The following is a 24,772-nucleotide window of genomic DNA, read 5'->3' as shown; positions in this document are numbered from 1 at the left end:
AAGCCTGTCTCTCCACCAGGGTGTCCCTCCTAGGGGCCCCATGGGCCCATCTCCCTGTGCCCAGCCCTCCCTGGCTCCCCAGTGGCCCCAGGACACCAACCTGGCCCTGGAATCTGGCACTTAAATCCCTGCTCCTCCCCAAGCCTTGTGGGGCCTACTTACTGCAAGAAGCTCCTGGAAAGGAGGCTCCCAGCTCTGGCCAGAGGGCAAGGCCTCCTGCAGGCTGAGCCCTCAGACAGCCCAGCCCCTGCAGGAGAGCCACTTCCCCCTCCTGGGCCAAGGGGCCTGAGGAAAGAGATGGGACTCAGCATCCTTGAGACCTTATTTCCAGTTATCCCCCAACCATGCTTCACCCTCTTTGCCTCCACAGCATCCACCTGCCTGTGGTCATGCCCTGCTCCACCATCAGGCCCCTGGGAGGACCCGCAGTCCACACCAGCCCCCCCCCCCACCTTAAATCTGGCTTTACTCCTCATTAGTCACCCTTACTAACTCACCCTGGCTAACTTGTCATCAGTCAGGACTCCCTCGTCTAGACACCATCTCCTCCAGGAAGCCTTCCCTGATTGCCGGTTTGGTTGATGCCTCTGAGCACCAGTCTGTGGTCCTCTGGGTTTTGTTTCTTTTTTTTAAGATTTATTTTATTTATACAAGAGCTGCGGTAAAAGCTAGATGCACAGGAGGGTAAGAGGATTCACCAGAGACAGAGCAGGGAACAGAACAGGCAGACTGACGAAATACACTGCTGAGGGGAGCAGCGGGCGAGACAGGAGAGGTCTGCTGTGCCATGTGGGATTCTCGCCTGCTGGCCTGGATCAAACCCTTGCTGCAGAGGCTGCGGACAGCTTCACAGTACGGAGCTCAACCGCCTGTGCCACCAGGGAGGCCCTGTGGTCCTCTGTTTACACAGCTGTCTCCTCCACCAGATTGGCATCTCCTCAAGGGCAGGTCCAGGTCTGAGTCATCTCTGTGTGCCTGGCACTGCCCAGCCTGGAGGCCAGCCCACCCGCGGAGGGAGGGTCCCCACAGTGAAGAAATGTTCTCTTCCCTGTTTCTGCCTGATTATCTCCTCACTCTTGAGTTCTGTGTCCTAAGTTTTCCTGAAACATACCCTGGGGTTTTCTGATGATAATCAAAATCATACAAAGGCCCCTGTGGGCAGGAGCAGGGGCTGGAGGTGGGGCCCTGGAGTGGAGGGTTCTGGGAGACCTGACTGTGAGTGAGGCTAGCAGGTGCCCCCACCCACTGCCTTGGCCCACCTCCAGCGAGGGATGCCTCTGTGAGGTGCCCTCTCCCTCAGCTCTGGCCTTTCAGTTCCCCTCTGCTCCAGCCTGGAGCACCGCTTCTGTCCTGCACGGGCTTCTGGGGCCCTGGACACAGGTGTGAGGGAGGAGGGGGCTGGGGGCATGGACCCCAGCATCTGAGGGAGGGGGCTGGGGGCCTGGATACCCGGGTCTGAGGGAGGGGCCAGGGGCCTGGACCCCAGGATCTGAGGGTTGGGGCTGGGGGCCTGGATACCCGGGTCTGAGGGAGGGGCCGGGGGCCTGGACCCCAGGGTCCTGGAGGAGGAGACCAGCGGGGCTCAGAGCCCTGTTTCTTCCTCCCTTGTCCACACTCTGGTTTTAGAAACATCTGGTTTTATACAGTTGCTCCACCCTGGCAGGGCGGGGTGGGGGCTGGGCAGCCAACTGCCCAGCTTCTGAGTGGAGCCTGGGCCGCCCCCACCCGCCCTCCTGCTCTGGGCGCAGCCCCCACCCAGGACCCATCATCCTGACACAGCCAGACACCTCCTGGCAACTGCGTCACAGATGCTGCCCCGCCCCGGAGGGCTGGGCAGGGTGCCCCTCGCAGGGTCCCTGAACCCGCCTTCTGCTCCCCGAAGCCCTGGGTCAGCCTGAGGCAAAACCTGACAGGGCCCCCTCCCCCCACCAACGCAGCGGGGAGCCAGGGAGTCAGCACAGCCCCCCCCCACCAAAGCCCCAAGGTAGACTGGGGAGCTGCAGCCTAAGGGGAGGGGACAGCCAGAGAAGAGGGGCCAGGGGGAGGGGGAGAGAACGCAGACGCGGGAGGCCTGGAGAGAGACAGACAGGACAGAGACCCAGACAGACAGAAGGACTGAGGAGCAGCGAGGAGACAGACACCATGGGGGGGGGGTGCAGAGGGAGACACAGCGGGAGTCACCGGGCGGGAGAGCGGAGCAGCCAGAGTGCAGGCCGGGACAGACGCCTTATCCGCTCAGGGGAAATGAGGGAGAAGCCCCTGGACAGATTTTTCCATTTTTAAAAAACTTGAAGAATCAAGGGAAGCAGCTCCCCCTGCCACCCCCCTCCCCGCCCCCCAGCCAGGGTCTCAGCTGTCAGGCTCTCCCAGCACCTGGGCCTGAGGTCAGCCCCGCCAGGGAGGTACCCGCGTGGCCAGGCAGACCCGCCCTGTCCCCCGCTGCTCCCCTCCAAGTGTGCCTCAGCAGAACGGCCTGTTCTGCTCCCCACTCTGTCTGGGGGCATCCTCTCACCCCCACGCTGGCCCACCCCCCACTCCGTGCAGGAATGAATGTGTCCCGGGCTGAGGCCGCCTGCTGGGACCCGCCACCCCTTCCCGGTGGCCCCGGGTCAGGCGACCCCACCTTGATGCCGCTCAGCTCCCGGCGACTCCCTGGGGTGCTGACCAGCCACAGTCAGGCTCACCCCGCCCCGAGACGGCCCCCCGCCCGGCGCAGCACCCCCCACCCAGCGGCCCCCGGCCCCGACCAGCCACTGCCAGCACGTGCGCCCCGACTCCCTCGGCGCCGCCAGCGCGGGAGGGGGACACGGGGTCGGCGAGAGGACCGGGCCGCGGGGAGACGGAGGGAGCCGGGCGGGCAGTGCGGAGCGGGGGAGCAGGCGGGCGGGAAGGGAAGGGGAAGGCGCGCGGCAGGAGGGGAGACGCGGAAGAGGGGTAGAAGAAAGAGCGGGCAAGGCGGGAATGGGGGTGCTGGGGTGCGGGAGGGGGTGGCCGCGGTGCTGGGGTGCGGGAGGGGGCCGTGGGGCTGGCGGGAAGCGGGTGGGGCCGCCGTCGGGGGTGACCTCACGGCCCCTGGCCCCGCTCGGGCCTGACGTCAGCGCCCGGCCCGCCCCCGCCTGCGCGGCCTTCAAATGCCCCCTCCAGCCTCGGGGCGCAGAGCCGGCGGGGCGCGGAGGACGGGCGGCGATGCGGCAGGTGAGCGCGGGCGCGGCCAGGGGCGCGGCCGGCCCGGCCCGAGGCGGCTCTGGGGCCGTGAGGCGTCTGTCCCTCCGGCAGCGGTCCGGGGCGGGGGTGGGGGGCGCTGTACTTGCTTGACAGGCTCCGACTTCTCCCGAGTCCCACCCGCCTGAAGTGGAACCCCCTGAAAGCGCGGAGCCCCCGCTTCTGCCTGTCAGGCGACAGCTCCAGGGACGCGCGTCCCGCTCCTAGTTCTTCCCGCCCGGCCCCCTGGGCGGCAAACATGATGTCCCTGGGCACCGCACTGGGGTTGCGGGTGCTGGAGAGGGGCACGTGTCCCCCAACTTCAGGGCATGGCTGCCAGGCTCCCTGTGGGCTGAGAGCAGGTGCCTGCTCACCTTCTAGAACGTGAGCCTTGGGCCTCCCTGGCGGCACAGGGGTGTAGGCACAGGCTATGGGGCTGTCCATAGACACTACAGCATGAGTTCAATCCCCAGTCGGCAGGGGAGCAATCCACAGGGCACAGCAGACCTCTGCTGCTCCCGCTGCTCCCCTCAGCAGTGTGTTTCAGTCACTCTGCCTGGTCTCCTCCCCACTCTGGCTCTGGTGAATCCTCTCACCCCTTTGCAACTCAGGATTGTACCCCAGCTCTTGTATGCATAAATAAACGAATCTTTAAAAAAAAAGAATGTGAGACTTGCCCTCTGTAGGCGCACCTGCGTGTCACCTGTCATGAATATATGGGTACATGTGTGGCAATGTGGGGTGCATGTGAATTTGTGGGTTTTGATGGGTGGATGCTCCCCAGCATGCATGGGCCACCCCCAGAAACTCACGGTAGGTTTGGGGCCAAGGACCAATGGAAGACAATTCCAGAGGAGCTGGTGATAATTTTTTTTGTAAGATTTATTTATTTATTTATTTATACAAGCACTGGGTACAGTCAGAAGCCTGGGAGGATGAGAGAATTCACCAGAGCCAGAGTGGGGAACAGAACAGGCAGACTGATGAAATACACTGGGAAGGGGAGCAGCAGGCGCATATAGAGAGGTCTGCGCGCCATGTGGGACTGTCACAGGAGGCCGGGGATCGAACCAGCACTGCAGAGGCTGTGGGCAGCTTCGCAGCTCAGCGCTCAAACGCTGCGCCACCAGGGGAGGCCCAGGAGCTGGTGATAATTGTTCAGATCGTGATCACTAGCTCTGGCACAGCTCTGTCCTAGTAAGCAGAAAGTGAGCTCATCCTTGAAGTTTTCTAGTTGTCACATTTTATTTTTTTTATTTTTTCAAAAAAATTATTTTTTAAAGATTTATGTATTTATGCACATAAGAACCGGGGTACGGGCCAGATGTGCGGGAGGGCGATAGGACTCACCAGACAGAGTGGGGAAGAGAACAGGCAGACTGACTGAAACACACTGCTGAGGGGAGCAGCAGAAGAGACAGGAGAGGTCTGCTGCGCCATGTGGGTATCTCGGCTGCTGTCCAGAATTGAACCTGGGCGGTAGAGATTGCAGACAGCTTCACAGCGCTGCGCTCAGACCGCTGCGCCCCCGGGGAGGCCCTCTAGTAGTCACATTTTAATTTATTTTATTTAAGACTTATTTATTTATGCATAGAAGAACCGGGGTACAGGCGAGAGGTGCGGTGGGTGAGAGGACTCCCCAGAGACAGAGTGGGGTGAAGAACAGGCAGACTGATGAAACCCACTGCTGAGGGGAGCAGCAGGAGACAGGAGAGGTCTGCTGCTCCATGTGGTTAGCTCCCTGTTGGGGAGTGGGGGGTGCCCAGGGGTTTCTGAGAGCGGCTAAAATGCGCGGGGAAAATGGCATTAGAATCAACATCCTGGGGCAGGGCTGTCGGCCTCAGCTACTGTCACCGGTGGACATAACTTGACCATACGGCTCGCTCTTCCTTACAACACGGGGGGGGGGGAGATCTCTGAGCGGGGGGCCGGGAGCGCTTACCTGTCCCCAGGGGCCCTCAGGGCCCCTCCCCCTCCGGACCGCCTCTGTCTCCCCCGCAGGACCTGCTCAAGCCCAGGCGGGGCGCGCGCCCCTGCTCCGGCCTGGCCCGCCGGGCGCTCACCGTCGCCTTCGCGCTGCTCATCCTGGGCCTCATGACCTGGGCCTACGCCGCGGGGGTGCCGCTGGCCTCCGACCGCCACGGGCTGCTGGCCTTCGGCCTCTACGGCGCCTTCCTGGCGGCGCACCTGCTGGCGCAGAGCCTCTTCGCCTACCTGGAGCACCGGCGCGTGGCGGCGGCGGCGCGGCGGGCGGCGGCGCGGGGCCCCCCGGACGCGGCCGCGGCGCGCAGCGTGGCGCTGACCATCTCGGCGTTCCAGGAGGACCCGGCCTACCTGCGCCAGTGCCTGGCGTCGGCGCGCGCCCTGCAGTACCCGCGCGCGCGCCTGCGCGTGCTCATGGTGGTGGACGGCAACCGCGCCGAGGACCTGTACATGCTCGACATGTTCCGCGAGGTCTTCGCCGACGAGGACCCCGCCACCTACGTGTGGGACGGCAACTACCACCGGCCCTGGGAGCCCGCGGCGGGCGCGGCGGGCGCGGGCGCCTACCGCGAGGTGGAGGCGGAGGACCCCGGGCGCCTGGCGGTCGAGGCGCTGGTGCGGACGCGCCGCTGCGTGTGCGTGGCGCAGCGCTGGGGCGGCAAGCGCGAGGTCATGTACACCGCCTTCAAGGCGCTCGGCGACGCGGTGGACTACGTGCAGGTGGGTGCGGGCCGCCCCCCGCCCCCGCCCCGGGGCCCCCCGCGCTTCTCGCCCTGAAGGCTTCCTCTCTCTTCTTTTTTTAAGATTAATTTATTTACGCATACAAGAGCTGGAGTGCAGGCCAGAGGTGTGGAGGGTGAGAGGTTCTCCAGAGACAGAGTGGGGGACAGAACAGACTTAAATCCACTGCTGAGGGGAGCAGCGGGGAGACAGGAGAGGTCTGCTGCGCCGTGTGGGCAGCTCCCTGGCCGGGGATCGAACTTGTGCTGTACGGGCTGCAGACAGCTTCATAGTGCTGCATCTTAATCCCTTGGGCACCAAGGAGGCCCCCTTCCTAGTCCCTCTCTCTGCCCATCCAGTCTAGAGCTCACTCCTTCCTTTATTCATTCATTCAGTGTAAGGTCCCTTCTTTTCGGCATCCTGGGGAGAGATGGCTTCCTCCCTCTGCTCACTCACTCACGCAGTCATCTGTCCATCCAGTGTGGCGCTGACTGCCCGGGTTGGTTCACTTCATGACATGTAGAGACACTCACTCTCTACCCGCTCCCCAATGCACTCGCTGCTGAGATTCCTCTGGGCATTCTCCACCCCCTTACCTAGCTTTTCAATACAGAGATTCCTGTGTCCACTTACCCATGCGTCCATTCACTGGAGAGATACATTCCCTAACGGGCTGTGTTCCTTTTCTTTCTTTCTTTCTTTTTTTTTTCAAGATTTATTTTATTTTACAAGTGCTGGAGTACAGGCCAGATGCAATGGAGGTGAGAGGACCCACCAGAGACAGAGCAGGGAACAGAGCAGGCAGACTGACTGAAACGTACTGCTGAGGGGAGCAGTGGGCGAGACAGGAGAGGTCAGCCACACAATGTGGGATTCTCGCCAGGCAGCCAGGATGGAACCCAGGCTGTAGAGGCTGCAAAGAGCTTCACGGTTCCTCTTCTATGGAGGCAAAATAAAGTACTACAAACTTGGCAGCTTGAGGCAAAACACATTCATTATCTCATAGTTTCCCTGGGTGGGGAGTCTGGGCAGAGCCTAACTGGATCCTCTGTTCAAGCCTCCAGGCTGCAACCACAGCTCCTGGAACTGGTTCTTATCTCAGCATCTGTTCTCATCTCCCACGTTTCCATAGTCACTGACAGAATTCATTTTCCAGCAGCCACAGAACTCACGGTAGCCTGTCTCTTGAACAATCAGAGGAAGCCTGACTTATAGGTCCTCTTTTTTTTTTTTTTAAATAATAAATTTTATTTTTATATTCCCCATACAATTGCAGCCCTCCCCCATTCTGACCCCAATCCCTCCCCTCCTGCCCCCGCCCCCCTAAAAATGTCTGGTTCATAGTTTTTTGTTGATTTTGATTTTCACTTTCTTATAGTTATTCATTTTCCTGGTCCCTTATTTAAGTTTTCTAGATTCCTGCTATGAGTGAGACCATCCGGTATTTTTCTTTTTCTTTCTGGCTTATTTCGCTGAGCATGATCCCTTCCAGCGCCATCCATGTTGCTGCAAATTGCATGTGTTTATCTTTTTTGAATGCTGAGTAATATTCCATGGTATATATGTACCACATCTTCTTGATCCAGTCATCTATTTTTGGGCATTTGGGTTGTTTCCAAAGCTTAGCTATTGTAAACAGTGCTGCTATAAACATAGGGGTGCAGGTGTTCTTTGGAATTGATGTTTCTGTGTCCTTTGGGTAAATATATAGGTCCTCTTTTGAAGGACTCACCTGATTAGGCCAGACCCACCTAGGACATCACAACAAATTAGGGACCTTAATGACATTGCAAAACTGTCACCAATTCCATATGAGGTCATATAATTATGGGGGTTACAATCTATTACTTCTACCACATTCTGTTGGATAGAAGCAAGTTATAGGTCTCTCACACACCCCAGGCAGGTATTGTATAAGACTGTAGGGCTTTGCCGGGGGCCATCTTAAAATGTGACTAGACCATTGGAAAAGACTCTAGGATTCAAAGTCATGTTCGGATTGGCTGTGCAGTGCTGCTCTACCCGCTGCTCCCGCCCCTTGCTGGGCTCCCCTCACACACCAGCCCCCAGCAGGGATCTGGCCTGATCCTGCCCCCCTTCACCCTACAGGTCTGCGACTCTGACACAAGACTGGACCCCAGGGCACTGCTGGAATTGGTGCAGGTGCTGGATGAGGACCCCCGGGTCGGGGCTGTTGGCGGGGACGTGAGGATCCTAAACCCTCTGGACTCCTGGGTCAGTTTCCTGAGTAGCCTACGCTACTGGGTGGCCTTCAACGTGGAGCGCGCTTGCCAGAGCTACTTCCACTGTGTGTCCTGCATCAGTGGCCCCCTAGGTGAGCAGGGGGTGCGGCTTGGGGGGCATGGGTGAGGTGGGAGGGAGAAGAGGAGCCAGATGGTTTGAGGATGTGATCAAGATGGGGACAGAGCTGGGGCTGGAGAGAAGGAATTAGGAGGGAATAGACTGCAAGTTGGAGGTGGGGATGGCGTTTGGTGTAGACTGAGGCTGGAGAAACAGCATGGATGCGGGTGGGGCTGTGGGAGGCTTTGAGGGAGGAGGGAGGATGGGGCTGCTGTCCAGAGCAAGGTTGGGGCCAGGTTTGGGGTTGGAGATGAGTGTTTGAATGGAGATGACGAGGGGAGGGGGCTGAGAATGTATTTAATACTGATGGGCTGGGAGTGGTTTGCTGTCAAAGTGGGTTGGGTGAGGGACGGCTTTGGGGCAAGGTTGGGAACGTATGGGGTTAAGAAAAGGCCTGAGTTGTCATGGGAGAGCGCTGGGACCAGGAGTGAGATGGGGAGGATTGGGGTGGAGCTGAGCTGGGTTGGGAGGAGGTAGGGTTGGGTTAGGGTTAGGGTGGTGTTGACGGCAGCACAGGCTGATGCTCCCTGCGCCTGTGTCCACCTAGGACTGTACAGGAACAACCTCCTGCAGCAGTTTCTTTTTTTTTTTTTTTTTTTTTTTTTTTTTATAGAGGCATGTTTTATTTATTTGTTTGTTTGTTCGCTTTTTTGTTTATACATGCACTGGGTACAGTCAGAAGCGCGGGAGGGTGAGAGAATTCACCAGAGCCAGAGCGGGGAGCAGAGCAGGCAGAAGGACCGAAGTACACTGCTGAGGGGAGCAGCGGGCGCCAGGAGAGGTCTGCGCGCCACGTGGGACCCTCCTTCGGTGGCCGGGGAGCAGCCGGGGATCGAACCGGCACCGCAGAGGCCGCGGGCAGCTTCGCAACCCAGCGCTCAACCGCTGCGCCACCGGGGAGGCCCTGCAGCAGTTTCTTGAGGCCTGGTACAACCAGAAGTTCCTGGGCACCCACTGCACCTTCGGGGATGACCGGCACCTCACCAACCGCATGCTCAGCATGGGCTATGCCACCAAGTAAGCCGAGGGGCCCCGGGGTGTCAGATGTATAGAGGTTGTCCGGGATTTGTGTGTGTGTGTGTGTGTGTGTGTGTGTGTGTGTGTGTGTGTGTTTGACTCTCCAAACCCAACATAACCACAGGACAATGGACTCTACTAGGTAAGACCTTAGGGGGAGAGTGGAAGATACCATGGCGTGGGGGGGGGCATCTTCACTGACTCACTCCACCTCTGGACTCCACCTCTGGACTCTACCAAGTGGGGCAGGGCTGGGGACGGGAGTTCCATCTAGAAAATACAAAGGAGATGGGTTGAGATGGCTTTACCACCCGGAGGAGATTACTCAGAGCGAGGTGGGGAGGGAAAGGGAAATAGAGCAGGATCTAACTAGTAAGAGAGGGAGGAGAGTCAACAGAGAGAGGCGGGGGCGCCCAAGCAGTGCTGATAGTGCTTGGGGCAGAAGAGATCTCATTCAGTGAGGCTGGGGAGTAAGGTCTGGACCAGGTGAAGTTCAGGGCAAAATGATGTCTACAAAGCTAGACCCACTGGACTTGGGGTATGTCAAGGGGACCCCTGCATTCATTTGCTCAACAAATACTCATTAAGTGCCTGCAGTGGTTTATGCTCTGGGGGTGCAGCAGTTAACCCGAGAGTCACAAATTCTTGCTGACATTGGATGAGGAGGCAGACAACGGATGCGATAAATAACTTGAACGTACAGTACGTTCGATCATGACATGCTATGGAGAGAAATCAAGCTAGGAGTACAGGATGTGTTAAATAGGGTGCCTGAGGGAAATAGGGAGGAAGCGTTCATGGGGGGACCACTCCTGAAAGGCTTGTAGGCCGGGGTAAGAACTTTAGACTAAGATGAGGGTGCCCTATAAGGGTTTTCAGCAAAGGGTGACATGTTTTAATAAAACCACCTCTGGTAGCTACTTTCAAGTAGACGTGGCAGGAAGCAGAGGCAGAAGTGGAGAAGTCACTGAGATGCCAAGTGACACAGGAGGAGACATGACACTGTCAAGGTTATGGGGATAGAGGGCTTGCCCCCTCCTAACTAAATGAGCCCTGGCGGCTACCTGATGATGCTCCATAAAAGGACTTGTTGGGTGGGCTTGGCTGAACAATGGGCAGGCATTGATTAGTGATGTCTGCCTGCAGATGACTGTAGAGATTGATTAGTGATGCCTGCCAGGGCCACAGGAAGGGAGCGTGATGGTTCGTCTGAGAGGCTGAAACACATGGACACCCTGGGCAGGAACCCTGCCTGGCTTCTTTCTCACCACAGGGTCTGTTAGTAAGAGTAAGCCCAGGAGTATTAGTCATAGATCGTAATCGTAGCAGTAATAATGTCAGTCACTGAAATGATGAGTAAGACAATAGTGTCATTAATCATCGTGGAAATAGCAGCAGCAGCAGCTGACGCTGATTGAGCAGGTACTGCCTCCTCGGGGTAAGCACTCGGCATGTAAGCCTAATTCGACCCTCACACAGCTCCATGAGAGGAGAACCGTTATGGACTCCATTGGACAAGTAAGATAGGGCTGGAGGCTGAATATCATGCAGGGGAGTGTCAGGAGAGCGGTCAGAGAATTGGGGGGTCCTTCTGAAAGGCCTGCAGGCCAGCCTTTGAAGTAAGAGGAAGCCCTGGGAGGCCCAGAGAGGTTAAGAAACCTGGCTCCCTGGCCTTCCAGAAGGGGCCCTGCATCCTGTCCCCACCTGGGCAGCAGGGAGAGCCTCGCTGACTGCCGCTCCCCGCCCCCAGGTACACCCCGCGGTCCCGCTGCTACTCGGAGACGCCCTCGTCCTTCCTGCGCTGGCTGAGTCAGCAGACGCGCTGGTCCAAGTCCTACTTCCGCGAGTGGCTGTACAATGCGCTCTGGTGGCACCGGCACCACGCCTGGATGACCTATGAGGCGGTGGTGTCGGGGCTCTTCCCCTTCTTCGTGGCGGCCACCGTGCTGCGGCTCTTCTACGCCGGCCGCCCGTGGGCGCTGCTGTGGGTGCTGCTGTGCGTGCAGGGCGTGGCGCTGGCCAAGGCGGCCTTCGCGGCCTGGCTGCGGGGCTGCCTGCGCATGGTGCTGCTCTCGCTCTACGCGCCCCTCTACATGTGTGGCCTCCTGCCCGCCAAGTTCCTGGCGCTGGTCACCATGAACCAGAGCGGCTGGGGCAAGTCCGGCCGCCGCCAGCTGGCCGCCAACTACATCCCCCTGCTGCCCTTGGCCCTCTGGGCTTTGCTGCTGCTCGGCGGCCTGGTGCGCAGCGTGGTGCAGGAGGCCCGCGCCGACTGGAGCGGCCCCGCCCGGGCCGCAGAGGCCTACCACCTGGCCATGGGGGCCGGCGCCTACGTGGGGTACTGGGCCATCATGCTGACCCTCTACTGGGTGGGCGTGCGGAGGCTCTGCCGGCGGCGGTCAGGGGGCTACCGCGTCCAGGTGTGAGATCGGCCTGCGGGGGTCCAGCTCAGGGATCTGCAGGGGAGACCAGAAGCAACGTGCCAAAGGTCTCAGGAGCCATGAACGTGCTGCGTGATCTTCTGGGTCTCAGTTTCCCTCCTCTCGGAAGTGAGGGGATGGCCCGGAGAGCCTTCAGCCAGGACTATTTGGGGGCTGGGACCTCTGTGTCCCTGGGGGAGGGGTATTTATTGATCAGGGTGTGGAATTTGGAGGCAGGGAGGTGCAGGGGTCCTGACAGGCTGTGCCATGACCCAGCTTTCTCCCTGTTTTTATTAAATCTCCATTTCTACTGTGTGATTAGGATATAATAAAGTTTATTTATTTTCTCGAGTCACCCACTTTTGTTTAACCGAGGGGGCTGCACAGTTGAGTATTGGGGGTCTCTGATTCAGTGGGTTTTAGCTGTTTGAACAGACAGGGCACTTCCCTTTCTCAGCGCATCCATCCCTTCAAGAACAGGGATGTTAATTCCATGGGTCAGATTCAAGGTGGGGTGCCGGTTACCTTTACTGTGTGAGGGTGTAGTGGGGTGATTGAGAAAGGACACAAGGGTATGAGATGCACCCCAGCTCCAGGCTTCAGGAGCAACAGACGTTAGGCAGCTTGGGTACAAGAGGGACACTGTGAGGAAGAAGGGGATCTGGGTGGTGTCCCCCCAACCCTGTGAGCGGCTCTCCTGCTTCAAACAATGTTCTGTGGGCACAGGCCCGACAGCAGGAGCACCAGGGAGCTGAGATACTACAGCCCTCTCCTAGAGTCATTGCGGATATTTTGGCGGTTATTATACTCCACACAAATTACCCAAATTATAAATGCGCAGTTAACAGGATTAAGCACATAAAGATTCCTGCTACTCATGTTCACCCCTGCTGATGCCACCTCTAAGCATGCTAACTCCGCAGACATCAGGTGAAGGTGCGGCGCGCCAACACTACACCCTGCATGCCCACAGGCAGGCAAAGGCGAGGGGATGTGCTGAGACCCCAGCAAGTCACCAAACCAGAAGGGCAAAGGGTAGGTGACGATCCTTTCCGACAGATCACCCTCCCCGTGGCGGCAGAGCTTCCATAAAGCCCTTAAGTTAGAAAACTCCAGAGGGGTCGCGTCGACTAAGAATCCCCCACTCTGGGAGCCCAGACGAACCCCCAGGGGCGACCATCCGCCGCCTGCCGTCCACTGCCCGCGAGGAGTCCCAACACCGCCCCAGCCAGGGGTGGGGGCGTCCTCCCCGCACCCCTTATCATCCCAGACCCCTCAGCACCAGCCCCGCCCCTAATACCACCCAAGCCCCAGGGAGGCCCCCAAATATAATTCACCGATTATATTCACCCCAAATATGTTTCCCCGGAGACACCACTACACCCCGACGTCGGGACCAGGGCTATGACCCCCTACGCCCTCCAGCGCCGTCGGGAACCCGGGAGCCCCAGTCCCGCACACGAGCGTCAGGGACCCCCAAAACCCCCTTCAGGCGCCGGCGTCCCCGAAACGCCTCCGGCTCGCGGCCGCCGCCGCGCGACTCCTCCGGACCAAGCGCGCCCGCGTGTCCGCATAACACTAACCTCCACCGTCAAAAGCCAACTTCAGGCTCCAATCCGCGCTCCGACTGATGCGCCAGACACCACCGCCGGGGCCGAACTCCACAGTGCTGGGGCTCAGGCAGATGACCCAACGGACCCAGAGGAAAGCAGCGCCTACGGCGGCCGGAGAGATCCAAAAGTCTTGTACGGATCGACAAGTGCATTGCCCGCAGGTGCGGAAAAGGCAATATGTCTGCGTCCATTGCTCGCCGACAAGGGGGTGGCCATGTTGGAGAACGGATGTACGGAACCGCAGGGACAGCTTGGGGGCCAGGCGCCGGAAGTGGGTACAGGGAGAAGGGGCAGCAGTGAGCCCCTTTCCCAGCACCCGGGCTCCTGCAGAAAAAGCACCTTTTCAGACTGTCCCGCATCACAAGGTAGACGTGGGCGCTCTAGTTATCTTCGGCCAGTTCAGCAGAGTACATATATGTCATCCCCCCAGAATTCACTTTTTGTGTCTACACCTGCGCTCCGCCTCCCCTTCCAGTGACCCAGGACAAATCCCGGGGGAACAGGTTTGACCTGTTCGGTGGGTCCTCACCCTCGGAGGCCTGACTGCGGGACGCGCCCCAGAGCAGACGCTCCTGTGAGACAGGAATGAGGACGAGGATTCACACAGGGCCCTGGACGGAGACGGAGGGGCGGAGACGGAGGGAGGGGCCCCTGCCCTCCTCCAGACGACGGACTGAGCGGAGACCGAGACCAGGCTGAGGGGCGCCTGGAAAGCGGGCGCCAGGCCCCGGGCACCTGCAGCCAAAAGCCCGGAGCCCCATGAAGCCGCAGCCCCGCCCCTTTCCCCGCTCGGGGGCGGAGCCTAGAGGCCCCGCCCAATTCTCACCAGCTTGGAGCCCCGCCCACTCCCGGCCTCTCCTGGAGCCCCGCCCCTGGGGATGTGTCTCCCCGGGGTCTCTGACATCCACGCGCTACCAGGGCCTCAGTGGAGCAGATTCCAGGAAATGACGCAGAGATCAGGCGCTCGCCGCCGGCACAAGCTGTCAGTGGAGAAAGGGCAGACTTGCCACCACGGGGTGCGAGGAGCCCGACAGTCCAGACTAAATCCAACCCTGCAGACACCTGTCGCGGGGCCGCGGACCCAGCAGAGGACTAGGACGCCGGGCACTGACTTCCTCGTGCAGTGCGAGCAGGACACAGTCCCAGCCCACCCGCGCTGGGCCGCAGCCCGGGGAAGCAGGTGAGGGTGGTTCCTGTTTGGAAGCTGGTGTTACGGGATGTCCTGTGAGGCCAGGGAGGGCCACTGCGGCCCAGGGGCGGGTGTCACCTCCTCCACAGCCCACCTGCATAGCCCAGCTCCCCCGTATGCCACGAACTGGACGGCGTGGGGGGAGGCTGGGAAGGCAGAGGGAGCAGCCTTGGGTGCTGGATGGGCGCAACAGGTTGCCCTACAGGTGTTTCTGGGCTTATCGTTTTCTTTTTCTCCCCGGAGTGTCCTGCTCATCGCTCAGCAGAGGCAGGTGGGGACAGCAGGGAGGGGGCTTCTGCGGCTTCACAGCCCACTCCTGCAGCCCTGCCAGCAGCGTCCTTTCCTGGCCAATGTACTCTCCACCTGCCCCTTTATTAAACCCCATTTCCGCTTTCAGTGCTTGTGCTTTGCTCCTGAGTGTGGCGCCAAGGACTCACGTGGAGGGTACTCCCCATTATTTGCAGGTGCCCAGATATACTGAGGCTGGTAGCACCTGGCATACACAGGGGCTACTAGTCCTTGGGTGTCAACTTCTCAATGGTGGATTCCGCACGTGCCCCCAGAGCTCCGGGCAGCCATCACAGGTCTGACCAGTCCAGCAACCCGTGGATGACATGAGACCTGCTGGCCAGGGGTACTCAGGACAGACCCCTCACGGGACAGGACCTGCCTGGGTCATCCTGCTATAAAGTGAGGGTGATGATGGGGGACTTAGGCAGCCATCTTCAAATCTAAGTGGGTACTAGGCTCTCATTTGAAAGAGTGTCCTGGACGTCAGTGCTGACATTCTGGCTTAGAAGTTCTGGGGTGACTCGGAAACCTGCATTCTTTTGTTTTACAGAATACCCGGGACAGGAAGCCTCTGCAGAAAATCGAAAATCATCCTGCCGCATTCTCTGGCTACAGTAATTATGGTGGAAGACCATGTTCTTCATTCTTGTTCAAATTCTAATTCTCCAGAAAAGCCCTGGTTGTCTGGTGACACATACTAATCACATTACCATCCATCCCCTTTTCACAGAACTTACCACTCCCTACACATTGGATTCCTTTTCCTTCCTCACTCTCTCAAATTGAGTAGCATGTATAAAGCCATTCTTGGCCTGTTTTATGCAATATCTCCTCACAGTGTGAAGCACACAGATGGTGCACAAAAACAGATAAGCCATTACTCAATCACCCAGGATTTCTGACTGGAGACAGCCACCACATTGTCACTTTCCAGGTCTTTTCCTACAGGAAGATTTGGACAGGTCTTGTGGACAGGGTACAAGTAAGGAGAAATAAGCAGAATAGTGACAGGCCCGGGGCGCACTCCCAGGATACAAGGACTACAGAGGAGAAGGTACGTCTCCCTTCAGCCCCTAACAGTGGAGCTGGAATCTTCTAGAATGGTGGCAGTTTCAAGGGTGACAAGCCTGGGGACAAAAATTTCCCTGGATAACATTTGGAGATCTCACCTGCCATCTCCTGTTTTCCTCCATTCTCAGGGAGTAGATTCCGGTATCTATGTATTCTGAGGATGCTTTTCCTTTTCTCCCCTGCCCAGTTTATATTGTATTCTTGATTCTGTAATCACCAGAGACAGGGGGGAAGAGAACAGGCAGAGTGACTGAAATACACTGCTGAGGGGAGCAGTTGGCGAGACAGGAGAGGTATGCTTTCATGTTGGTTGCTCCCTGGCCAGCCAGGGATCGAACTCGTGCTGTAGAGTCTGCTTAACCCCTTACACCAAGGTGGTCCAGATTTCTTTTATTTTATACAAGTACCAGGGTATAGGCCATAAGCACGTGAGGGTGAGAGGATTCACCAGAAACAGGGCGGGAAGCAGAACAGGCAGATGGACCAAAGACACTGCTGAGGGGAGTAGCGGGCGAGACAGGAGAGGTCTGCTGCGCCATGTGAGTACCTCCGTGGCTGGCCAGGAATCGAACACGCATTGCAGAGGAAGTCTCTCTACATGACAGAAACCTCTAAGAGTTAAAGGATGAATTTACTTTTCAGTCAACATTTCACTTTCAGAAACAGGACGGATATAAAAAGGACGGATATAAACTTCCAGCCCACAGTTGCAATCATGGCCTTTGTGTGGTTTTGCATTTTACAACAGTCCACATACAGATGGTCTTACCTGTTTTAAAAGCTCATCTATGTCACCTACTCACTCAGACTATCTTCATTCAAGTGACACATCAGACCAACTGTGTGCACATTTAGTTAACATCACATGCCACCGAGTACGAACGCATGTATTTAACAGATAGGGTGAGTACAGAAGACTTCTCAGGTGCTGCAGTTACACGACTTCGTGGAGTTTATTCTTTTCACATACTGTGACCTACAACTTCAGCACACCGCTTCCCACAAAGAGGTGTGAGTTCCTTCTTACTGGTTTTCTACGAAATAACATAAGACATAATGGGACCCTGAAGGCACCATCACATTCACTGGATCCGTGAGGATTCCGTCCCATGCAACCCAGCTGTTGTCTGTCAAGGATGGCCCACTGGCCACAGGCTGTTCCACTAGGACCACATTCTCATCTGCCAGGAGCCCAGGGACATTTAATGATGTCTCAGGGGCCATGGAAGACACTGGCATAGAGACAGAATTGGCAATGTTTCTTTCCCTCAGGATGACGCTGGTCTGGGATGTGCCATGCCTCTCAGTGGGAGGATTTTCCACCTTAACCAAATGTACATATTTCTCTCGATGTATTCGCCTATGATAAAAAAGACAAGCCACATAGGCAAAAGCTTTGCCACACTCACTGCAGACACAGGGTTTATCTCCTGTAGGGTTCCGCTGATGCACGCTGAGCTGCTGCTTTGTAGGTAAGGCTTTCCCACACTCGCTGCAGGTGTAACGACTCTCTCCTGTGTGAGAAATTCGATGGACATTGAGCGTATACTTTGTAGGGAAGGCTTTTCCACACTCACTGCAGGTATAAGGACTCTCTCCTGTATGAGATATTCGATGGACATTGAGCTTATAATTTGTAGGGAAGGCTTTCCCACATTCGCTGCAGATATAGCGTCTCTCTCCCGTATGAGAAATTCGATGGACATTGAGCATATACTTTGTAGTGAAGGCTTTCCCACACTCACTGCACATATGGGGTCTATCTCCTGTATGAACACTCTGATGAACGATGACACTTTGCCTTGTGGTGAAGGCTTTCCCACACTCCCTGCATTCATAGGGCTTCTCTCCTGTGTGAATTCTTTCATGTTTAAGGAGACCTGCCTTCTGAGAAAAGTATTTTCCACAAATACTGCACAGATACGGAGTCTTTCCTGTGTGAAATCTCTCATGGGCTATGAGGCATGTCTTGTAGCTGAAGCCTTTCCCACATTCACTGCATACGTAAGGTTTCTCTCCTGTATGAACGCGCCGATGTACAGTGAAATTTCCCTTGTGCTTGAAGCTTTTCCCACAGTCACTGCATTTATATGTGTTCTCCCCTGTATGTGTTTTCTGATGTCTATTGAGTAGTGTTATGTGGAGAAAAAGTTTACCACACTCAGTACATTCATAGGTTTTTTCTCCAGTATGTAATCTCTGATGGTACGAGAGCATGGCCTTCCTGCGAAAAGCTTTCCCACACACACCACACTGATGAGGCTTCTCTCCTGGGGGAAGGTTGTAGTGGTCACTGAGCAGAGATTTGCTCCTGAAGGCTTTTCCACAGTCCCTGTATATGTGAGGTTTCTTTATTTTTTGGGTTCTCTGCCATTGTTCTACTTTGTTCTCCACGTTCCCAAGCTGTGACGGTTGTGGCAGATAATCTTCAATAGCTGAGATTTCTGAAAAGAAAGAATAATGAATCCCTTCATCATCATGCCTTGGCATAAAGGTATTTTGAAAACCACCATGAAGGTCACTGTTTCCTGATGACTCTATGAAATGAATCTAAATAAAACCCGGGGTTCTCTGCCCTCAGGCACAAGGTCTCTGCACCTGCCCCAGCTGTTCCTCACTCACCTGATACCGGGAACCTCTGCATTTCTGCTTCCGGTGTCCATGGCAGTCCGTCTCCTTCCACCCTGGAGAACGTGTCAGGTCGGCAGACTTGGTAACCTGGTCATGGGACATGAGAGAGACACAATGAGGGGTATGGGATGTTATATTGAGGACCAAATACTTTTGACATTACAAAGGGGAAGCAGACTGGGGATCCAGCCCTAACCCTTGCCATGTGGGTTTTTGACACACCCAGGAATTCCGTGACAGCAATGGATGGTGTCAGAGTGTGCTACAGTTTACCTCAGTGTGACAATTACCACCCAGAGGAAGCAAATGAAGGGACAGGTTAGGGATTCAGCCCCACACTGACCCCCAGTTGAGATACTAATCTCAATGAGGCATTCACTAAGCTTCTGATTGAACAGAGGTTCCCATGATGCCCTCTCAGCTCCAATTAATTTGCGGGCAGGGAGTCCAGAACTCAGGAAATGTTTGGTTCCTAGGTGACAGCTTATCTTGAAAGAACACGCTGCAAACACCCGAAGAACAGTCACAGTGGAAGTTGCAGGGACAGGGCAAAGCATTCATGCTGACTGGACACCCCACTCTCACAGCACCTCTCAGGGTTCCAATGCTCCCCAATCCTGTCCTTTGGGTTTTCGGGAGGCTTCACTAAGCAGCCAGGATTGATGAGATCATCATCTGTGGGTGACCAGGCTGCTGACTCACCCTCCATCCTTCTCCTGCCCACCAAGGGTCTCATCCCAGTAAACATGGAGTGTCCCTGGGCAGCAGCTGTTAGCCTGAAGTGAACTGAGGCCCTGGAAATCCTCATTCACCTCATCCCAGAGGTGGCTAAAAGGGGTTTGCTGTGAATAAGGAAAGACAGCGGTACACCCTCCTCTTCTTTTTTTTTTTTTTTAATAATTTTTTTTTTTATATATAGAGGCATGTTTTTTTTTTTCTTTCTTTCTTTCTTTATTTGTTTGTTTTTTTTGTTTATACATGCACTGGGTACAGTCAGAAGCGCGGGAGGGTGAGAGAATTCACCAGAGCCAGAGCGGGGAGCAGAGCAGGCAGAGGGACCGAAGTACACTGCTGAGGGGAGCAGCGGGCGGCAGGAGAGTTCTGCGCGCCATGTGGGACCCTCCTCCGGTGGCCGGGGAGCAGCCGGGGATCGAACCGGCGCCGCAGAGGCCGCGGGCAGCTTTGCAACCCAGCGCTCAACCGCTGCGCCACCGGGGAGGCCCACACCCTCCTCTTCTTATCACACGAGAAAGGTGGTACTGGACCTGTGCCTGACCGGACACGACAGCCACCTGTACACAGACGCTCCTGATATCAAACACTCACATGCACATAGGAAAGGCTTATCTCCCCAGAGGAGAAGAGAACAGCCCTTCTCAGGAGCAGAAGGGGACTGAGAGCCTCCCCCTCACAGCACCCGCACTCCAGAGCCTTCCCAGGCCCAGCAGGAAAGGCCCTGCAGGCCCCCGGGCCAGGGCCCGTCCTCACCCACGGACACCAGGTGGCTGTAGGTCTCCAGCATCACCTCCCGGTACAGGGCCTTCTGCGCGGGGGCCAGGAGCTGCCACTCCTCTGGGGTGAAGTGCACGGTCACGTCGGCAAAGGTCAGCGGGGCCTGCACAGCACAGGGGGCGTGAGAGACCTTGTGAGGACACGGGCGGAACCTAACACGCTCTCCACTCTGTGCATTTTCTAGGCTGGACTGGATCCCCTGGGCACGTGGACAGGCATCATGTAAAGCAAATGCCCCCTAAGACATTCTGGGCTGAGTCTTCGCGCTCGGACCCGGCGTCCAGTCAGAAGGTTTCCTACTACAGGAGGCCAGATCTGCCCGGTGACCTGGAAGGACGTTCTCACAAGCAGCTGCTCTTCAGGTACCCCTGACCCCGTCACCTCCAGGAGGGACACAAAAGTCCCAGAGCAGAGACCAGGAGGGACCTACTTCCCCCTCCAACCCGAAATCCCATGAAGGGACGCTCCTCGCGGGGCTGACGTCAGAGACATCAGATGCACCCGCAGCAACGACCCCCCACGACCCCACGCTCACTCCCAATCCCGCCTCCCGTCACACACGCCCTGACGCCCTGACATGGCGTTAACAACTCGGTTAACTTCTCTCAGGTCCTGCTGTCGCGGTGCCTACTCTTCAGCGCTACCATTTCTCAAGAGGCCTCCAGACTCACGGCCACGCAGCAGGTCAGGTGCCGGGTCCGGAGGGAAGGCCTCTCCCTGCTGCTCCCACCTCGCCGGGGGGCGTGGGGGCTTCAACCCTGTGTCCCCCAGCCTGTGCTGGGAACCTTCGTTTCTCTCCTCCCGTCTCCTCCCTGGGCCTGAGACAAACAAACATGGTACAGACAAAAGAAGAAAACAAAGCAAAGGCACCTCCATCACGCCCAGGCCTCAGAACCCGCCGCGTGAGCTGCTCCCCAGCATGTGCTCCAGGTCTGCTCCACCTGCTGCCCTGAATCTCAGTCTTTGGTCAACGGCTGATCTTGGGGTCCCGGGTCTTCTTCCTCCTTCCCTGGACGTTCTTCCTCCCAGGAGCCAGGATCTGTGGGTGCAGGAGAACCCCATGAGTAGCACATTCCCTCCAGCTGAGGCCACCCCACGCCCTAGTTCTGCCCTCAGCACCCCAGATCCTGCCCAGGGCCGTGACTCCGTGTCCCAGGACGGGGTCTGCTGGGAACAAAGCTGACATTCTAGGTGGGGTGCAGGTTGCCTTTACTGTGTGAAGGTGAAGTGGGGTAACTTAGAAAGGACACGAGGGCATGAGGTGCACCTCAGCCTCAGGCCGCAGGAGCAGGCAGACCTCAGGCAGCTCGGGTACGAGAGGGACGCCATGAGGAAGGAGGGGTTTGTGCGTTGTCCCCCAACCCTGTGAACGCCTCCCCTGATTCAAACGATGCGCCCTATGGGCAAAGGCCTGGCAGCAGGAGAGCCAGGGAGCGCGAAAGCGTGGCCTTAAAGGAAACAGTGACTGACGCTGTCTGTGAGGGGGTTTTAATGCACAGAGAACCGAAGTGCACGACACTGAAAGTCAGATGTCGGTCATCGAGGCTGACGTGCTCCTCCCTGGGTGGAAAAGCGTGGAAAGTGCTAGAGAACACAAGAACTGGTCAGGTGGGGCCGCATTCTCTGTGCCCCCCTAGTGTCCTGGGCAACAGGAAGAGATGTCTTCCGCGCACACTGTGCTGCTCAAGGAAGGGAAACACAGCGACGCAGGGACACACGGCCAGCCCGAGACTCAGCCACACAGCGAAAGGGTGGGCTTTACAAAATGGTGCCAGGGCCCCCCCTGGTGGCACAAGGGGTTAAGCACTGCACTAGGGAGCAATCCGCAGCCTCTGCAGCAAGAGTTCAATCCCCGGCCGGCCAGGGAGCAACCCACATGGCTCACAGACCTCTCTTGCTGTGCCCGCTGCTCCCCTCAGCAGTATATTTCATCAGTCTGCCTGTTCTTTTCCCCATTCTGTCTCTGGTGAATCCTTTCACCTCCCGCACCTCTGGCCAGTACCCCAGCTCTTATATGCATAAATAAATAAATCTTTATAAAAATAAAAAAATATATGGTGCTGAGCCCATGAGATGGTGGGCTGAAGGGGAGAAGGCTGAGCCCCTCCTCACTGCATACACAAAAATCATTTTGGGGTGCACCTGCCAACCACAGAGGCAAACGCACGGGACTTTCTGAACACAGGAGCATCTCCGCGCCGTCAGGGCATGGCCGGCACAAAGCAAGCGATATTGTGCCGGAGGAACCAGAAACGGTGCAGCCACTCTGGACAGCGTTTGACAGCTGTGTAGGTGGAAGATAAATACACCCCGATGAGAGCACCCCCAGGTCCCTCGTAAACCCGCACAACCCGGCGCCAGGGAACCTGAGATAAGCTGAACTAGAGAGAAGCTGACAGCAGTAAACACTCCCGAGACCCCTCTGGCAGTAGGGACGCCCGCCGCACGCGCCCCATAAAGACCCGCTCTCCCCAGTTCAAGTCCCGAGTCTCACTCTGCAGCCACGGAGAATCGCCCCTCACAGGCATTCGTCCAACAAAGCCTGCTTCCATCTGATGCCGTTGGCCTGTTTTCTTTTTTTTTTAGAGGCATGTTTTATTTATTTATTTATTTGTTTGTTTGCTTGTTTTGTTTATACATGCACTGGGTACAGTCAGAAGTGCGGAAGGGTGAGAGAATTCACCAGAGCCAGAGCGGGGAGCAGAGCAGGCAGAAGGACCGAAGTACACTGCTGAGGGGAGCAGCGGGCGGCAGGAGAGGTCTGCGCGCCATGTGGGACCCTCCTCTGGTGGCCGGGGAGCAGCCGGGGATCGAACCGGCACCGCAGAGGCCGCGGGCAGCTTCACAACCCAGTGCTCAACCGCTGCGCCACCGGGGAGGCCCTCTTTTTTTTTTTTTTAATAGAGGCATGTTTTTATTTATTTGTTTGTTTTGTTTATACAAGCACTGGATACGGTCAGAAGCACAGGAGGGTGAGAGAATTCACCAGAGCCAGAGCGGGGAGCAGAGCAGGCAGAAGGACCGAAGGACACTGCTGAGGGGAGCAGCGGGCGGCAGGAGAGGTCTGCGCGCCATGCGGGACCCTCCTCCGGTGGCCGGGGAGCAGCCGGGGATCGAACCGGCGCCGCAGAGGCTGCAGGCAGCTTCGCAACCCAGCGCTCAACCGCTGCGCCACCGGGGAGGCCCTGGCCTGATTTCTTTCTAACACACCCTGAGACACGCAGTTTCTCTCGGGCTTCTGAAGCATGGTGACCGGGATAAGCAGCCTGGGGGTCTTGGTATGGACCTTTTACTCAGTTTTTGGGATGCAAGTTAGTTTCTGGTAAGAATCTTGTCAGGTTTTTTTTTTTCAAAGATTTATTTATATATGCATACAAAAGCTGGGGTACAGGCCAGACGTGTGGTGGGTGAGAGGATTCACCAGAGACAGAGCAGGGAACAGAACAGGAAGAGTAACTGAAGCACACTGCTGAGGGGAGCAGTGGGCGAGGCAGGAGAGGTCTGTCTTGCTATGTAGGTTGCTCCCTGGCAGCTGGGGATCGAACTCATGCTGCAGTGGCTGCGGACTGCTTCATAGGTTGCGTCCCAACCCCTGTGCCATCAGGGAGACCCTGTTTTTGTTTTTGTTTTTTTTTTAAATATTTATTTATTTATACAAGAACCATGTACAGGTCAGATGTTTGGGAGGGTGAGAGGATTCACCAGAGACAGAGTGGGGAGTGGAACAGGCAGGCTGACTGAAATATACTGCTGAGGGGAGCAGCGGGCGAGACAGGAGAGGTCTCCCGCGCTGCATGGTGTCTCCACGGCTGGAAGGGATTGAACCATTACTGCAGAAGCTGCGGACAGCCTCACAGCGCTCCGCTCAACCACCTGCGCCACCAAAGAAGCCCAGGAATCTTGTCAGACGTTAACCATGAGGGAGGTCGGACCTGTGGGGTTCCATGACCACTGACCGCTGACTCACCCCTTGGTGTACAACTCACCTCTTGGAATGCAGCCACCTCCTATCTGACCACGTACAGCTGCCAAGGCAAACCCACCTGGAACTTTGTAGAAACTGAGAGTGTATATGAGCCCTGACTTCCTACAAAGGGGGTCTGCCTTGGGATGTGAATCCGCCAAGTCAGCACCTGAGCCTAAACCTGCTTCCTCTTGGCCCTGCTGTCCAAGATTTCTTTGTGCTGAGTAGCAGTACCTCCAAGCTACCTGTCCGCCCCCACCCCCATATAGGCCCATCCGAAGCAGAAGACAAGGGCGAGAGTACTCACAGCTGAATCTTCCGTAACTGTCCAAATGTAAACACATTTCCTTACATGTCAGAAAAGCTGCCATCTACTCCAACAAGGAGCAAACAGCACGCGTTCCCAAAGCCTGTCCAGCTTTGCAAGCTAAGAACAATTTCTACATGTGGAAGGCTGGTAAGACAAAACACCAAAACCCTAAGCGAGAGGGGGGCTGTGGCCTGCAACGCCCAACACATTTACTTGGAGACACTCAAGACAGAACAGACTTGCCCAGCCCTGGGTAAGAGAAAAAACGTCTGTGCAAAGATGTTACTCTTGCAAATAATGAACAAAAGAAAAGTCTGTCTTAGGAAAATGCACTATGATAAATGACACTGGCCTTTGGGGTTCACCCACCACCCCTGAGGAGCTGACAACGAGCAGTTTAAATACACCCATTTGGGGGCCTCCCTGGTACGCAGGTGGTTGAGCGCAGTGCTGTGAAGCTGTCCGCAGCCTCTGCAGTGCCGGTTCAAT

The 24,772-nt window shown here is 56.8% G+C and overlaps 4 protein-coding genes across 9 annotated transcripts in view; 1 reads left to right on the top strand and 3 right to left on the bottom strand.

The window, feature by feature from the left end:
- The window catches only part of LOC119249630 (zinc finger protein OZF-like), a 58,155-nt gene extending 44,765 nt beyond the window's left edge, over positions 1–13,390 (bottom strand). For 3 of the 4 annotated variants that reach the window (XR_005126171.2, XR_005126164.2, XR_008552565.1), the window contains exon 1: positions 13,286–13,390. The gene's annotated coding sequence lies outside the window, so the exon portion shown is untranslated. Of the gene's footprint in view, positions 1–162; positions 282–13,285 lie in introns of those variants that run through there. The other variant, XR_008552564.1, reaches the window with a different exon arrangement.
- On the top strand, positions 5,281–11,929 carry LOC119249643 (hyaluronan synthase 1-like). The gene is made up of 6 exons (XM_037517099.2): positions 5,281–5,904; positions 8,014–8,239; positions 8,813–8,840; position 8,956; positions 9,179–9,282; positions 11,033–11,929. The coding sequence occupies exons 1-6, from the start codon at positions 5,296–5,298 to the stop codon at positions 11,706–11,708; spliced, it is 1,644 nt and encodes a 547-aa protein (XP_037372996.1). The 5' UTR covers positions 5,281–5,295; the 3' UTR covers positions 11,709–11,929.
- Positions 13,391–14,489: 1,099 nt separating the features above from the next.
- LOC129144621 (zinc finger protein OZF-like) lies at positions 14,490–20,918 on the bottom strand. The gene is made up of 4 exons (XM_037517065.2): positions 20,880–20,918; positions 19,986–20,112; positions 18,489–18,584; positions 14,490–18,310 (listed from the first exon to the last, which is right to left on the bottom strand). Exons 1-4 carry the CDS (start codon positions 20,883–20,885, stop codon positions 16,890–16,892), a joined length of 1,650 nt encoding a protein of 549 aa, XP_037372962.1. The 5' UTR covers positions 20,886–20,918; the 3' UTR covers positions 14,490–16,889.
- A 95-nt stretch (positions 20,919–21,013) lies between these two features.
- Positions 21,014–24,772, bottom strand: part of SPACA6 (sperm acrosome associated 6) — a 56,892-nt gene continuing 53,133 nt past the window's right edge. For all 3 annotated transcript variants that reach the window (XM_054697348.1, XM_054697349.1, XM_054697350.1), the window contains one exon: positions 21,014–21,048. The gene's annotated coding sequence lies outside the window, so the exon portion shown is untranslated. The remainder of the gene's footprint in view (positions 21,049–24,772) is intronic.

The sequence above is a fragment of the Talpa occidentalis genome, unplaced genomic scaffold (genome assembly GCF_014898055.3).
Source record: "Talpa occidentalis isolate TD23 unplaced genomic scaffold, MPIMG_talOcc4v2.1 talOcc4.17, whole genome shotgun sequence".
NCBI lineage: Eukaryota > Metazoa > Chordata > Mammalia > Eulipotyphla > Talpidae > Talpa > Talpa occidentalis.
The sequence above is the reverse complement of the archived record's forward strand: the minus strand, read 5'-3'. Positions and strand labels throughout refer to the sequence as shown.